The sequence below is a fragment of the Uloborus diversus genome, chromosome 1 (assembly GCF_026930045.1).
Source record: "Uloborus diversus isolate 005 chromosome 1, Udiv.v.3.1, whole genome shotgun sequence".
NCBI classification, from domain to species: Eukaryota; Metazoa; Arthropoda; class Arachnida; order Araneae; family Uloboridae; genus Uloborus; species Uloborus diversus.
Genome location: NC_072731.1, coordinates 246,687,814 through 246,702,572, shown reverse-complemented (window position 1 = coordinate 246,702,572; position 14,759 = coordinate 246,687,814). Strand labels below are relative to the sequence as shown.

Genomic DNA, 14,759 nt, shown 5'->3' with positions numbered 1-14,759 from the left:
GAGGGTGGCAGTGGGAAAATAAAATGATAGGACGCCAAAAACAGTCAAGTGAGAACAATAAGCAATTGTGATTGCTCAAAAATAAATACTGCAAAAAATATTAGTAGGTCCCAATTGGTATTTAAAATGTTAATAACAAGAATTGTTTCATTTTATAGTAACAAAATAAATTTTAGAGTTATGATAAAATATTACAGTATTCCATTTTTACAAAATGCTGGTATTATCACATGCTTTGATATTCAGGCAGCACTAAAAGCAGAGTGAACATTTCACCATTTCACTTATTTCATATATTTTGTAACCTCCGTTTCTCCGTTTACTTTCACCACCGTTAGTCCCAGATGCAAAAGTCCAATTGCCAAAATGGTCAAAATAGGATGCATACTGCAGAGTTAAGGCATGAAAAGTTAAAAGCAAAAAAAAAAAAAAAAACTAAGTCCTCTACATTGCATTTAGGGAAATAATCTCCATTGAAAAATAATACCAAAACAAAAAATTTGAAACATTTGTAACTACAGCTCAAGGATGTACTGAACACACATACATAAATGTTCAACTAAAAATCTGAATCTGGGAAATGTTTTTGTGTATGACAATTTTTGTTTGGGTTTTATTTTTCTGCTCTTATGTCAGGTGTTTTTATGAGGTTTCAAGCAATTGAATATACTATGAATGATGCTCATCCTTTTCAGGCATTTATAAATATATATTTTGATTTTTTTTTATTTATTTCACTATGTCCTTTTTCATTATTATTTTTTATATGATTAACAAATGTTTGTTTTTCCTCTTAGGGACAGTCTTATTAAATTAGATCTGAACTATATCGGTTATATTATGTGTTACCTTTTTTTTTTTTTTTTTTGCAAATATTACAGAACTGTTTCATTCTACATTTTTAATATAATCTGTGCTGTAAACCTTTGACATTAAATTATATTTTTCTGTTTAGGTACATTACGATTTTGGTTTACGCAATATTTTATCAGTTTTACGAACCCTAGGTGCACAAAAAAGGTCTAGACCTGAAGAAAGTGAATCTTCCATTGTCATGAGTGTTCTAAGTTCCATGAATGTTTCCAAACTGGTAATTGTCTTATTATTTCTCAAAATTATTTTAGGAACTATTTATTTAGTTTTTTCTTGTGAGAAAAATAATACTTTGATAAGTGCATGGCAAATTTTCTTGAGTTTTTGTTGTATTTTAAAAAATTATATCTTTGTTATATTTAACTTGCATTTTTCTTCTTTAGGTTGATGAAGATGAACCATTGTTTGTAAGTCTTATCAATGATCTTTTCCCTGGAATAACCAAAGAATCAGTTGAGTATGACGATTTACAAGTTGCCATTGCAAGACAAGTTAAAGCTGCAAATTTAATAAACCATCCACCCTGGAATTTAAAAGTCATACAAGTATGATCATGCATTGACTTTTATTTTAACCAGTTGCTTGTGTTCAGTTTTTAAATGGCGTCTTTTTGTCTTAATCCAAATATGTGACAATGTTAACTTTGAAAGACTCTTATTTATTTAAATATTTTAAATGAATTTGTTTCTAATATGTAATGTTATGATATGATAGAAAAACTAATATTGTTATTATGTATGGTGTTCCGTTTTAACCTGCAAGACCTTTATTTTCGCAACCGTTAGACCTAGATGTGTACTTCCAATTGCAAAAATGTTTAAAATCAGATACAAGGTTAAGATATTGAAAGTTTGAAGCAAAAATAAAAATAAGTCAAAAAATACAAAATTTAACTTTTTATACGGGCCACAGGTCCCCTAACGTATGTTTAGGGAAATAATCTACATTGAAAAATAATTTCAACACAAAAAGTTTGAAATTAGTACGACCAATATTCACTAAGATATCAAACACAGTGTTTTGTGACTTACACCACTTTTCACTCACTGTCAATAACAACTTTTGGGGGGAAATATAATGGTTTAAACACTTGTTAACGTGTTTAAAATGATATGTGTACATAGAGCGTGGTTTCTGAAATTATTTGAAGTTTCGTAGTGTGTTTTTGCGCATCACGGCATAACATTTGCATTTATTTTTGAATAGCAGTGAAAAATATAAATACTTTATTTTTCTTACTTTGATGACCTGTCATTCTTCTGAAAGGGCGATCAGTTCCAATCTCATTTTCTATATGGTCCCTTAAAACTTTGAAATGGAATATCTCCTTGAGTTTTGATCGCACAAATGTCAATTTTTTTGTGTCAGTAATAGTTTTCAATGGAGATTATTTCTCTAAATATTAGTTAGAGGACCTGAGTCCCGTATAAAAAGTTAAATTTTGTATTTTTGACTCATTTTTATTTTTGCTTTAAACTTTCAATATCTTAACTCTGCATCTGATTTTGAACATATTTGCAGTTGGAAGTATGCATCTAGGCCTAACGGTTGCAAAAATAAAGGTCTTGCAAATTAAAACGGAACACCCTGTATAGTAGAAAAATATGGAATTGGTGCATTTTGTTTTGCTGTTTAGGTCTTTAAAACAAAGCTTTAGACATGGGGAGCCTAGTGGTTTAAACTAAAGATCCAAATTTTACGTCTGAGTCTGTACAAATGTGGAGTATGTGCTTGTTAAATCTGTGGTTACTAAAGTTCAGTGGTCTACTTTTGAGCAGTTTATTACTGGTACAATGGACTAAAAAAATTGTCTCCTTCAGCGTCAGGTCTAAATTGTGCAAGCAAAGATAACTGATGGTGCCATGATATTGATGGTTAAGGCAGTTATCATTATGTGTTAGGGACAATGGTGACTTAGGGGTAGTTCACAAATAGATGTCATAGATGAGGGGAGGGAAGAGGGGGAAGTGGGTTCATGAAATTGTGGCTTTGTACAAAAGAGGGGGAGGGGGTTGAATATGTTAAAAAATGTGACATCATTTGTGGCCAGCTCCTTACCTCCTAAGGACCTCCTTACAAAATACTCTCATCGTGACATTGAAAGAGGAAATGAATCTGGTACAGTTGAAGACACAAATAATGATTTTCTTCCAGTGCATATGTACTGTTTGTGTGTATCCATATATATACACTTACTATATATAGAAACTTTCAATTATGTTTTCTGATTTATAGAGAAATAAATGACAATTTTTTCCATAACTTTCGTCAGGTAAAGAGTATGCTTGAGTTCATGTTTTCTGATAAAAACTCTAATCTATTTCATTTTGCTTCTGCTTATTGATGCATTTCTTCCCCAAGTGAAATATTTGTTTGCTTTGAAATGATATGAATAGTTAAAGTACAAATTTTGTAGCTGTATGAAACTCAAATGGTGAGGCATGGAATGATGGCACTTGGACCAAGTGGAGCTGGGAAAACCTGCTGTATAAGAGTCCTTATGAGAGCTATGACAGACTGTGGAGCACCTCACAAAGAAATGCGAATGAATCCTAAAGCAATAACTGCATCTCAGATGTTTGGTCGCCTAGATGTTGCTACAAATGATTGGACTGATGGCATCTTTTCAACGTTATGGAGGAGAACCTTAAAAACAAAAAAAGGTAATTTTTCTTTTAATTTGTGGTATTCAGACAATACCTCACTTTGTACTCTCTATGGATCTTGTTATGGAGTAATTAGTATATTACAACTTTATCAGTTAAAGCGCTCTTGAAATAAAATTTCTTTAATTTATTTTTTTCTTTCTGAAACTGGTTCAAATCAATACAGTCTACAGTCTAGTGCCATTTATTATTTTCGTTTATTGTGTAATGTGTGTGTGTGTGTAGATGGATAAAAGTAGGTAGATAACTGAAGATAGATATACTTTGTATTGCCATTAATGGCTGGTCACTTAAGGTTTTAAACATTTTGTAGAACAACTCAAAAACAAATTGATGATTCATCCTTGAACTTCATGACTGTCAAGCACATTTAAAACATCATACATTTCAACGGTTTTTATCCTTGCGGCGAAATAAGTTGCAGCAAGGGAGTAAAGAAGAAAAAAATATGTTTGGAATCTTGGAAACTTCTATAGTTGGGCAAACCTAATCTGGCAGCATTGTGAAGGCTAAGCAGATCCTAATCACAGCATAACCTCACTGCCAGGTTAGGTTTGCATCCGCTATAGGAATTTCGTGTTTGTCTTTCCTTGGAAAATTTTATTATTTTACCTGCTAAATAACACACACCTCATTTAAGTTAGTTTCATTTCCATGAAAATCATAACATTGATGTTAATATACGTTTTAGGGGAGCATGTATGGCTTGTTCTGGATGGCCCAGTTGATGCTATTTGGATTGAAAACCTGAATTCTGTGCTTGATGACAATAAAACATTGACTTTAGCAAATGGAGATAGGATTCCTATGTCTCCTACTTGTAAAATTGTATTTGAACCTCACAATATTGATAATGCATCCCCTGCTACAGTATCCAGGAATGGAATGGTGTATATGAGCTCTTCTGGCCTGCACTGGGAGCCAATACTGGAGGTAAAGTTTAGGCTAGGGAAGAGTTGGATTCGTGTCATAGAAGTTGAAATTTGATTTTGTCAGAATGAAAAGTATAATACTGAAGAAATCATACAATTTTTATTTATTGTTATTTCTTGCTCTCTATCCATAGAATAATGAAAGATACATTTTTATTCAGATAGTCGAATTTAGTGAAAGTATCTGTGTACATTGATTTTTTTTTTTTTTTTTTTTTTGCCCCAAAACTATTATAGGTATTCATTTGTTAAGTATTAGCTTGTTTTGTTAATATAGTTTTTGATACCTCACGTAAACAACTTAAGCTGAAATTGGATTAATTAAAGTAAAATTTAATTTATTCCTTTTCAAGGGTTTAACCAAGTTGCTTTTTCTTGTTCTTTTCATAATTATTAGAATTTTATTTATTTATTAATTTTTTTGATTTCTTTATTTATTAATTTATTTTATTTGATCATTTCAATCCTAATAGGGCTGGCTCAGTTTTCGATCTGCAGGTGAAGCTAACATTCTAAGAGGACTTTTTGCAAAAGTGTTTCAGCCGCTGTGTCAATATGTTTTGCTCTCTTTAATACCAAAAATGGAACTACTTGAATGCAATTACATCAAACAGGTGACAAAATTCCCCAATTCTTTGTCAATTTAATAAGTTGATTTTCTATAATTTTCTGTTCTATTTATGTACTGAATTCAAGATGTTTTTTTTCACTCCCGGTAACTTCAACCAAGAAACTTAATTATATTTCATGTAAAATGAGCTAATAAAGTGGTTTGTTCTCTAAAAAATTATTTATTTGGCCGCAATAAATGTATTTTCTTCATTGGTTAAGAAAATGAATTTATTGTAGTGTAAAAGCATTCATTGTCACTCAAACTTTTTTTTAGTAAAGTTAATATTACAAACTTTATAATAAGGTTGATCCTAATCAGTTTATTAGTCCCTAATGAAAATCAATGGCCCTCGTAAAGCTATCTACCCCCTTGGTCATTACAACCTCTTCTGATAAGCTGTTCTGAGAGCCCACAATCCTACTAAAGTAGTAGTTTTTCCTAATTTTCAGGTTTGCCTGAGCTTTTTGTCAAAAATTTAACCCATTAGCATCTTTCATTTTGCTAAATTCAAACAACTGAATCATGTCCCCCTCTGACTCTCCTTTGCTTCAGACTGCGCATATTAAGCCTTCTGTATCATTATCAAAATCTAAAAGTCCCCTTACTAGCCTATAATTAAAGTAAACCTAACCTGGAAGCGTTTGCATGGTATGATTAGGATCACAATGCTGCCAGGTTAAGTTTGGTCTGACCATAGTAGCCCTTCTTTGAACCCTTTCCAATAAAAATTGCTTACTCTAAAATAAAAACTAGCTGATGTGTGCATCACATGACTTCCTTTTACACAAATTTAATGATAATAGTGCCTTGGAGTAAGCAAAGAAAAACTTTAAATATTTTCACCCCTTGTTCATCACAAACATATGCAAAAAAAGCGTTTTACAGAGATTAACTTTCCTAATATTAACAATTTTAATGTGATTCAATGGAGAACTCTCTAAACATCGTCAATAGCGCTAAATTGAAACCAGATTCAAAAAAAAAAAAAAAATCGCCAAATTTTTCATCAACTTGGCGATATTTCTACAAGTTGGCTGCAAAACTTGGCAACCGAAAGCTTGGCATTATATCGCCAAGTGTTCGCCAAATTGTAAGATCAATTGAGTTTGCATTGGTATTAACACCCTTTTAAAAACAACCGACTCAACTAGACCTCACCGGGAGTCTACATACCAAATTTGAAGTTTCTACGACATACTGTTTTTGAGTTATGCAAGACACATACATACGCACATGGCACATACAGAGGTCACAAGAAAACTTGTGATAATTCACTTGGTGATGGTCAAAATGGATATTTTGGGTATCCATATGTTCTAAGCATATATGCACATGCCGTAGGGTCAAAAATACCACTCAACATTTTTTCAGAGTGGAGTAAAATGGAAAATTAGGCCAAAATTTGAAAGAATTTTTTTTGTTAATACAATACTTCCTTTACTATGTAAAACAAAGTTAAAAAAATACTTGTTTAATTTTATTGCAAATTGAGGTTGATTTATATGAAAGAGTTTTTTGTTGCAAAATTAACTTCAAAAAAAAATTCTTAATTATGTCTTAAGATTTAATTTACTTCTAATTTGGTGATTGATTTGTTTTTTCTTTTATGCTGTGCCTTAGTTATTTGTTTATTTATTTATTTTTAGACAATGGATCTTTTAGATGGCCTTCTTCCATCTCCTCAAAGTGAACCAATTAGTGCTGTGCATTATGAGAGACTTTTTATTTTTGCTCTGATGTGGTCTTTTGGAGCATTGCTAGAACTTGACGATAGAAGCCAAATGGAAGTTTTTCTAAAACGTCACAAACCAAAACTAGATTTACCTAAAGTTCATCCTGCTAGGAATGAAAATATTTTTGAATTTTTAGTTGATTCAGAAGGTAAAAAATATAATAAATTCTTAATTACTAATTATGTTTGTTTGTTTTTAATTACAAAATATTACTTTTATTATAGTCGCCTGTATTCATGACACCATTACTGATGTAACAAATGTTATGACTGTTTTGTAACATAAATATATTAAATAGTGTATCGAAAATTGGAAATATGGTTCAAAATTTTAGTCAACCATTTTCAAACTTTGCATATAACTATTAAGCGTCAAGGAAAGTTTGGCAATGAAACAGCAGGATTTTTAATAATATTGTTACGGATCCAGTGCGACTTCCAACTTTCTTGAAAGGACGACACAGTTCTTGAGAAAAACACAGGAGCTTTATTTACACTATGTACAGGAAAGATCGTTAACAACTGCTAAATTAATCATCAGCAATTAAGCAAATATCAATCAACACCGTAAACTCAACGGTTACACACGTATTTGCATCAAAATACGAAAAACAACACAGCGAAATGCCTCGCAATAAACAGAGCTAATACACTCTCCGTACAAATTCTCAATCAAAACTGACTTTTTATCATGCGTAACGGCTTTTTATAGACATCGAAAGAGACCTCTTGACTATTCCAGAAAATGCAACACCGTTCTACACTTTCTTATCTCTTTCCATTCACAAATTTTATCATTCAGAAATGAGGGGACCGTATACTTCAGCCGAATGTATGTGGGCTGTATATTCATTGCAAGAAACTATTTACAGGTTACGTTGCTACAATAATTTTAGATGAAAGATAATTTAGTAAATGCCAAATTTAGCTAGATTACGACAAATTAATCATAAAAATAATTATTATTTACAGAATTTGTAACAATATATTTCAGTATTTAAATTCTTAATGCTACAAAGTAGTGCACATCTCTTATTTCCCTGCCATCTTATATATCAGCCTTAGAGAGTTAGTTTTTTATAAAATTGATCTCTAGAGTGGTCTTGACTGTTTTTGTACCTTTCACTCCTCCAAAATGAATTACACTCCTTTAGAAATTATGAAAGAGTATTTCCGCACCTTGAAAAGAACCCTGGCAATTTCTCTGTATGTACAGATAAATAGATGGACAAAGAGGAATAGACAAATGGATATTTTATTTCTATATTTATTTATTTATAGGCAATTGGCTGCACTGGACAAACCGAGTTGAAGAGTACATCTATCCTACTGATAGTGTTCCTGCCTTTTCATCAATACTTGTCCCTAATGTTGATAATGTCCGTACAAATTTCCTAATTGATGTCATACAAAAGCAAAATAAAGTAATTATATGTTTTTGTTTTGTTCAAGTTGTTTAACAAGTTTCATAAAATTGCACATGTAAAATAGAAGTATTTTATGAAATTTTTAAGCCAGCCTAGAAAAACCTGTTGCAATCATTCATACTAAGCTACCAGCAATGAGACTATTTACAATGGAGCATAAGTTTTTTAAAAAGTGTAAAAGATTGAAAATAAATGGAGATATACAAATGTAAAAGTGACTTACACATAAATGCCTTTTATGCCGTGAACCATCTCCAATGTGCATGACATGTAATGTGAATCAGACAGTGTTACATATTTTAAGTAACTGGCCAAATTTTAATGAAATACGTTTTAAGTATTTTAATAATTTTAACCCTACTTTGAAGGAGTTGCTTGGGGACCAACCCCATCGCAATTTGTACTCCTTTCTCCGGGAGATTAGTTTCTCCTTTTTAATTTAGTGTTTGTATCATCATTATGTGTTTGTCCTTTTCATATTTTCCGAAGTTTAATGTATATGGTTTTTTCTTTTTTGTTTTTAACAACTTTATATTTTATGCTACTTAGTTTTATGCCTTCTACTTCCACATACTTTTACTTTTAACGTTTTCTCGTTCGATACTTGAATTAAAAATTAAATGTATAAAATAGAGAATTGTTTGGCGCAGTGTAGCCCTGAAGGGCTCTTGCGCCATTAAACCCAAATAAACCAAGCAACCGACTTTCTAAACGTTTCTAAAGAAATTAATGAACTCTGAAAAATATTAGGTAATTATCCAATTAACATTTTTAATCAATGGAATTTCTAGAGTATAATGACAGTTTAAGAAATATTTTGGCATTTAACATAATATTATTACATGGCTTATTAGATTTTATTTCATTCTTGTCTTACTTTTAAAAGCAGCATTACTGTAGGCATGGGCGCCCATATGCAAAATTGTAAGGGGGGGGCTCAGATATTTTAACCATGGTTTAGCAGGATATTTTCCCCATGGAAGCAGATTTCAGGACAGATTAGAGTCATTAAGATTTGACATGTTTAATAACTTATTCAATAATGACTGGAGAAGAAATGTTTTTACATTTTTGCAAAGAAAAAAGTACTAAAAGCAAGGAAGTTCTAATTTCTAAGGGGGGCTCGAGCCCCCTCTTGCCCCCCTATATGGGCGCCCTTGACTGTAGGTCCATGACTGTGCATCAGACTCTACTGTTTATAAAAACAGTACAATCTGAAATACCCCTATAGAATGCTCAAAAGCTGGAAGTTTTATAAAAACCTACAATTAATTAATAGCAAATCCTTTTTATGACAGAAAAATATTTCATTTAAAAATGGTTTTAAAAAATTATTTATCTGTCAGCCTATTAACTGGGAAAAAATATTAAGGGTTCAAAAAATATGTAACAATTATAATTAAATACATTAAGTTAAAAAAGTAATAATAGTAATTAATTAAATGATTTTTCTCCTTCAACCAAAGACTTCAAAAGGAGAAAAAGGGAAATTTATATGTGTCAATAAATCTATACATATAATAAAATAAGATGTTTGTGTGTGTGTGTGTGTGTTTGTGGCGCGCATCCTGGGAAAACGGTAAGGCCTAGAAAGATGAAATTTGGTATACAGATGCAGTTTTTGCCGAAGATGTGCACCTCGGGCTTCGATTTTTGATATTTTAATTAGAAAAAAAGTTATTTAATGTTTTATGTGTTTTTTTGCATTTTTTAGTACTTTTCACCTCACAGACCCCGAACCAATCGCACCACACAAATATTTTTTGTACTATAGTGTAGGAAATTCAATTTTAAATATGATGAATGAAAAAATTTTGAATATAGAGCAATTTTTCTATTTTTTATAAATTTTTGAAAAAACCTTTAATTTGCATTTTTTTCTGGGTTTAGTTTTTTTCGAAACCCATCCTGCAGAAAGTATTGAACCCTCAATTCTAAATTTTTAGTTGGTAATAGTAAAAACATTTCACCCCCCTCAGAAGAAAAAAGTTTTTAAAAATACGCAATAGTTTTTTTTTTACAATTTTTTTAATGCAGAACGCAACGCGAGCTCTTCGCTTGCCGACTGAGTTCCGAACTTACCGTATCACGTGATCCAACTGAAATCGTTTGCCTTCTCTTCACCTTTTTTTTTTTTTTTAGTTTTTTATCTTTTTGCAAGCGCTACTTTTTGCATACTATGGGGGAACATAGAGCTTTTTTTTTTTTTTTTTGCGGGCAATATTAATTAAATAAGCCCGCGGTTTTTGGCACGATCTCTGTTTCCGTTACGGATTGACGGTTAGGTTAGGTAGATGCAGAGATAGATAGAGATTAAGAGGACAAAAAATGTTTTTTTCGAATTAATACTTATATAAATAAAAAAAGATTGTTAATTACTGGTCAGAGGTAGATATGCATAGATCGTATAGATAGATAGACAAATATAGAGGTCGATATAGTAGATGGACAGCAAGAAGGAGACATGCCCGTCATTTAAGGAACTTCAACGGGGTGTCAATGCCCCCCCCACACACACACCATGATTTTGAAAAAACAATGCTTTCACATAAAAGTGGAAGTGCTTTTTGTTATTTTTCGACAAATTTTGCATGAAGAATACACCGTTTGTGTTTCCCCTCCCCCTCCTTTAAAAATATTCCAAACGACGGAACTGGAGATAGATCTAGAAGATATTTTATTCAAATTACTAATGATATAGATAGATAGAGATTGAGTGATACCACGACGAAATTTATTTAAGCAGCCGCCGAAGGCGGCAACATTGGTGTAAAACGGCGAATGATAATATTAATATATAGAGAAAAACATTAATAATACCGTCGCTAAATTGTCTAAGCAGCCGCCGAAGGCGGCAATCCTGGCGCAAAAAGGCGGACCAGCTGGTCGCCGTAGGCGGCTAGTATTCAATATATCTTTGTTCATTCCAGTGCTGGCTGTTTTTCTTCTTTGCCTTACTGCCATTTTCTGTGTAATTGTCAAATTTGCTCAAGTAACTTCAGACAAGTTCTTTCTAAGTTCTGATCTTTACCCAGATAGTCTCAAATAAGAGCAACATATTCCTTTTAGCATATTTCTATGCATAAAAAATAATTATTTTACTATTGTGTTTTTTCTTTTAAAATTTTTGCAGGCTGTATTATTAATTGGTGAACAGGGAACTGCAAAGACTGTAATGATTAAAGGTTATCTGAACTCAGCTGACCCATCTGAATTTGTGTGGAAAAATTTAAGTTTTTCTTCTGCCACAACACCTCAAATGTTTCAGGTGATATATTTTTTTTCAATATTTTGCATTGGAGTTTATTGTTATTAGTGCTGTAATTGTTGAGGCATTTATTTTTTTTTTCCTTCAAAATTTCTTGTGGTAAAGAAAAATTGAGATAATATTGAGACTAAAAGCTTTTATTTGTTCTTTACCTTGTAGTTTTGTAAAGTATTTTTTTATTTAAAATTAGTTATGTTTTTTATTTATTTGTATTTATTTTTTTCTTTAATGTATGTTGATTAACACCATGATTCTCCCTCATGCTTTTTAGCCATATTCCCAATTCTTACATGTAAATGTGCAGCAAATATGAAGCAAAAGATTGAGTTGTTTCAAACTCTTTATCTAAACTTTTGATGTTAGTGCTTCTGAGAGCATTTTTTAAATTTATTACACCCAGTTGTTTTCTGTTGCTTTTCCCCTCCATTATTGAATTCAATGTTGTTTTGTTTTGAGAAAAAGAAGAAAATGTATACGTTGAAAAGCTTTTGTTTTTGAACTTGTTTAGTTTGCTTTTTGGGATTAGGATGAATAGGGTCAACTTTTGAAGCAAAAGAGGCAGACGGTTGTATTTAACAAATAGAAATGGTTTGCAAGTAGGGTCACCCATTGAAAAGGAATTAAGAAAATTCTTTATGTGTTTGCTGAATATTTATTACCTTTTAAAGTTTATAGATAAAAAACAAAATTTTTGTTAATCAAACTGCTTTTTTTTTAAATTTTGTTTCTGGATATTTAGAGAGCAGTAGAGAGCTGTGTAGAGAAGAAAATTGGAACTACTTTTGGTCCTCCTGGTGGTAGAAAGATGGCGATATTTATTGATGACATCAACATGCCTGAAATCAATGAATGGGGTGATCAAGTAAATATTTACTGTTTCTTTGTTTACTTTATGAATTAAACTGTGGTGGTAAGTTTGAAAAAATGTAACATGGTGTGTGAAAGTAATATTTCATGCCATCATGCTTTAACAAAATAAAATCCCTTTCCAGTAAAGAAATATCTTTCCAATGAATAAAGATATTTCTTTGTTTGTAAGGGTTCATGGAAGGGATACTAGACCAGTGAGGAGACTTTCAGATTTCAATTATGATGGCAGACTTAAAAGTCTTAATATGTATAGCCTAGATCAAAGGAAGGATTCAGGTGTATATATTTATCAAAATGAGAGATGTTGATGGGTTGGATTTATGCACAGAAAGCAGGACGAGGAGGTTTTAAGCTATTCAAGTCTTGGTCTAATCTGGAAATTAAGAAAAATTAGTACTTTAGTATAGCACTTGGATCAACTTACCAGAAGAGGCAGTAATAAGTAAGGGGTTATATAGCTTTAAAAGGGCCATTGATCTTCATTGGGGACTAATAAACTGACTAGGACCTGCCTAGCTGGACCCTGAGCTTGTTGCTGATCATCACATTTGTATTTAGAAAAGAATTATTCTGCTGCAAAATAGAGTCAAAGGAAAATCTTTCGTCATATGATAATTTGTTGGTACCATATGTAGTGAAGCTTATTTTCAAACTTGTCGTGACTTCATTTTAGTGGAGTAAATTTTGGCTACTAAGTTCTGTTTGTATTAGCTTTGGAAAGTGATGAAAGAATCAAAATTGCTGCCTTTGTTTTAAGTGGAAGTTGTAAAAGGGTCCAAAGCCGATGCAACAAAAACATTAGCGGAACAATTTCAAATGCAAGCATCTAAATTCTGGAGAATTTTAAAGAATGAAGATATTTAAAATGCTCTTGCAAGTTCTGAATTTTTCTCTTATATTTATATACCTTCTAAGTGCATTTAATCTGCAGAAAAGATGAATTTTATTTGTGTAGTCTGTCTAACATATGCGTCATTTTAGTTGATATTTTGTGCTGGCACATGAAGGAAAGATTGTCGTATAATCTTTGATGCATTTTTAAAGTATGTGAAATTAAACTTGGTTGTAATACATTTTATTAGTTGTAGATAATTAAAAATTTTCTTATTGAAGAAATGACTATTATTAAAAAAAAGTTTACAACTCCTTTTCTAATTGAACATTCACATCATCTTTGTACAACTTAAATCCCAAAAAATAGGAAATACCCCTGAAGCCCCCATAAAAAGTTCAATGGTGCAGTCTAAATCATTCCCCCCCCCCCCCAGTTGTGCAACGCTGTACACATTACTGTTTTAATTTTATGGGGGGTTTTTTCTGCAGGTCACTAATGAAATTGTTCGTCAGCTGATGGAAAACAAAGGTTTTTACAACTTAGATAAACCAGGAGACTTCACCACTATTGTAGACATACAGTATATTGCAGCTATGATTCAGCCTGGAGGAGGTAGAAATGATATCCCCAGCAGATTAAAACGGCAGTTTTCTGTTTTTAATTGTACTTTACCAGCACCGAGATCCATTGATAAGATATTTGGTAATTATTTATCTATTTTGCTGTTCAATGAGTATTTTAAGTTTATTTTTAAATGAATATTTATGGAACATCATTTCTTAACAATTTTGAATACCTTAATTTGTGGGAAAATAATAGTTATGTTCTTTACATGTCGAGTAAAACTTACCAGTAATTTTCTTTTCCTTTTTTTTTTTTTTTTTTTGCTGAATAGTTTACATACTAAAAGCAAATTTTGAAAAACTACTCTATGATAAACAATGGTTTTTTTTAATGAACTTTCAAATAATAAATTTTTGAGTGTTAAAAGTTTTTCTTGCTTGTACTAAATTTTTAGATATTTCTTACATTGTTAATTTTATTGTGTAATAGTGTACCAGTTAGTGCAAACTTAGATTTATAGTGCCTATAATAAATGATTCCTCTTTAAAATAAAATAAAATGAAGCACAATAATAATAATAGCATGTGTCTTGAAAACGTATAAATAAAATAAACTGCACCTGATAAACTTAAAAAAGGTAGAAAAAAAATCTGTTCATAGCAAAACATATTTCATTTTCATTTGCTTAAATCGAGTGTGCATATAAAATGTTTTCTAATAAAGATGCATAATATAAAGAATTTTAAAAATGTAAAATATATCATACTACTATCATAAATTTTCATGTTATCTTTAAAATTTTTAGTAAGATTTCCAAAAACTGATAGTTTCTCATTAAATCCCAGCCTTTAAACAAGGTACTTTTATTGAAAGGCTCTATATTTCAGTTAGATGCAAGCTCTTCATCTGAGTCATTTGACAAACTAGGGGAAAAGGAAAATAAAAGAAATTTTTGTTAAGGCGTAATATTAATTTCTTA

At 31.3% G+C, this 14,759-nt stretch overlaps 1 protein-coding gene across 1 annotated transcript in view; it reads left to right on the top strand.

The window, feature by feature from the left end:
• LOC129219775 (dynein axonemal heavy chain 8-like) overlaps positions 1-14,759 on the top strand; it is a 189,951-nt gene that overhangs the window by 110,331 nt on the left and 64,861 nt on the right. Inside the window, exons 40-49 of the mRNA XM_054854077.1 lie at positions 956-1,090; positions 1,257-1,418; positions 3,290-3,536; positions 4,231-4,472; positions 4,945-5,085; positions 6,731-6,965; positions 8,098-8,240; positions 11,377-11,511; positions 12,251-12,373; positions 13,705-13,918. Of these exons, the coding sequence (XP_054710052.1) occupies positions 956-1,090; positions 1,257-1,418; positions 3,290-3,536; positions 4,231-4,472; positions 4,945-5,085; positions 6,731-6,965; positions 8,098-8,240; positions 11,377-11,511; positions 12,251-12,373; positions 13,705-13,918 (1,777 nt within the window). The remainder of the gene's footprint in view (positions 1-955; positions 1,091-1,256; positions 1,419-3,289; positions 3,537-4,230; positions 4,473-4,944; positions 5,086-6,730; positions 6,966-8,097; positions 8,241-11,376; positions 11,512-12,250; positions 12,374-13,704; positions 13,919-14,759) is intronic.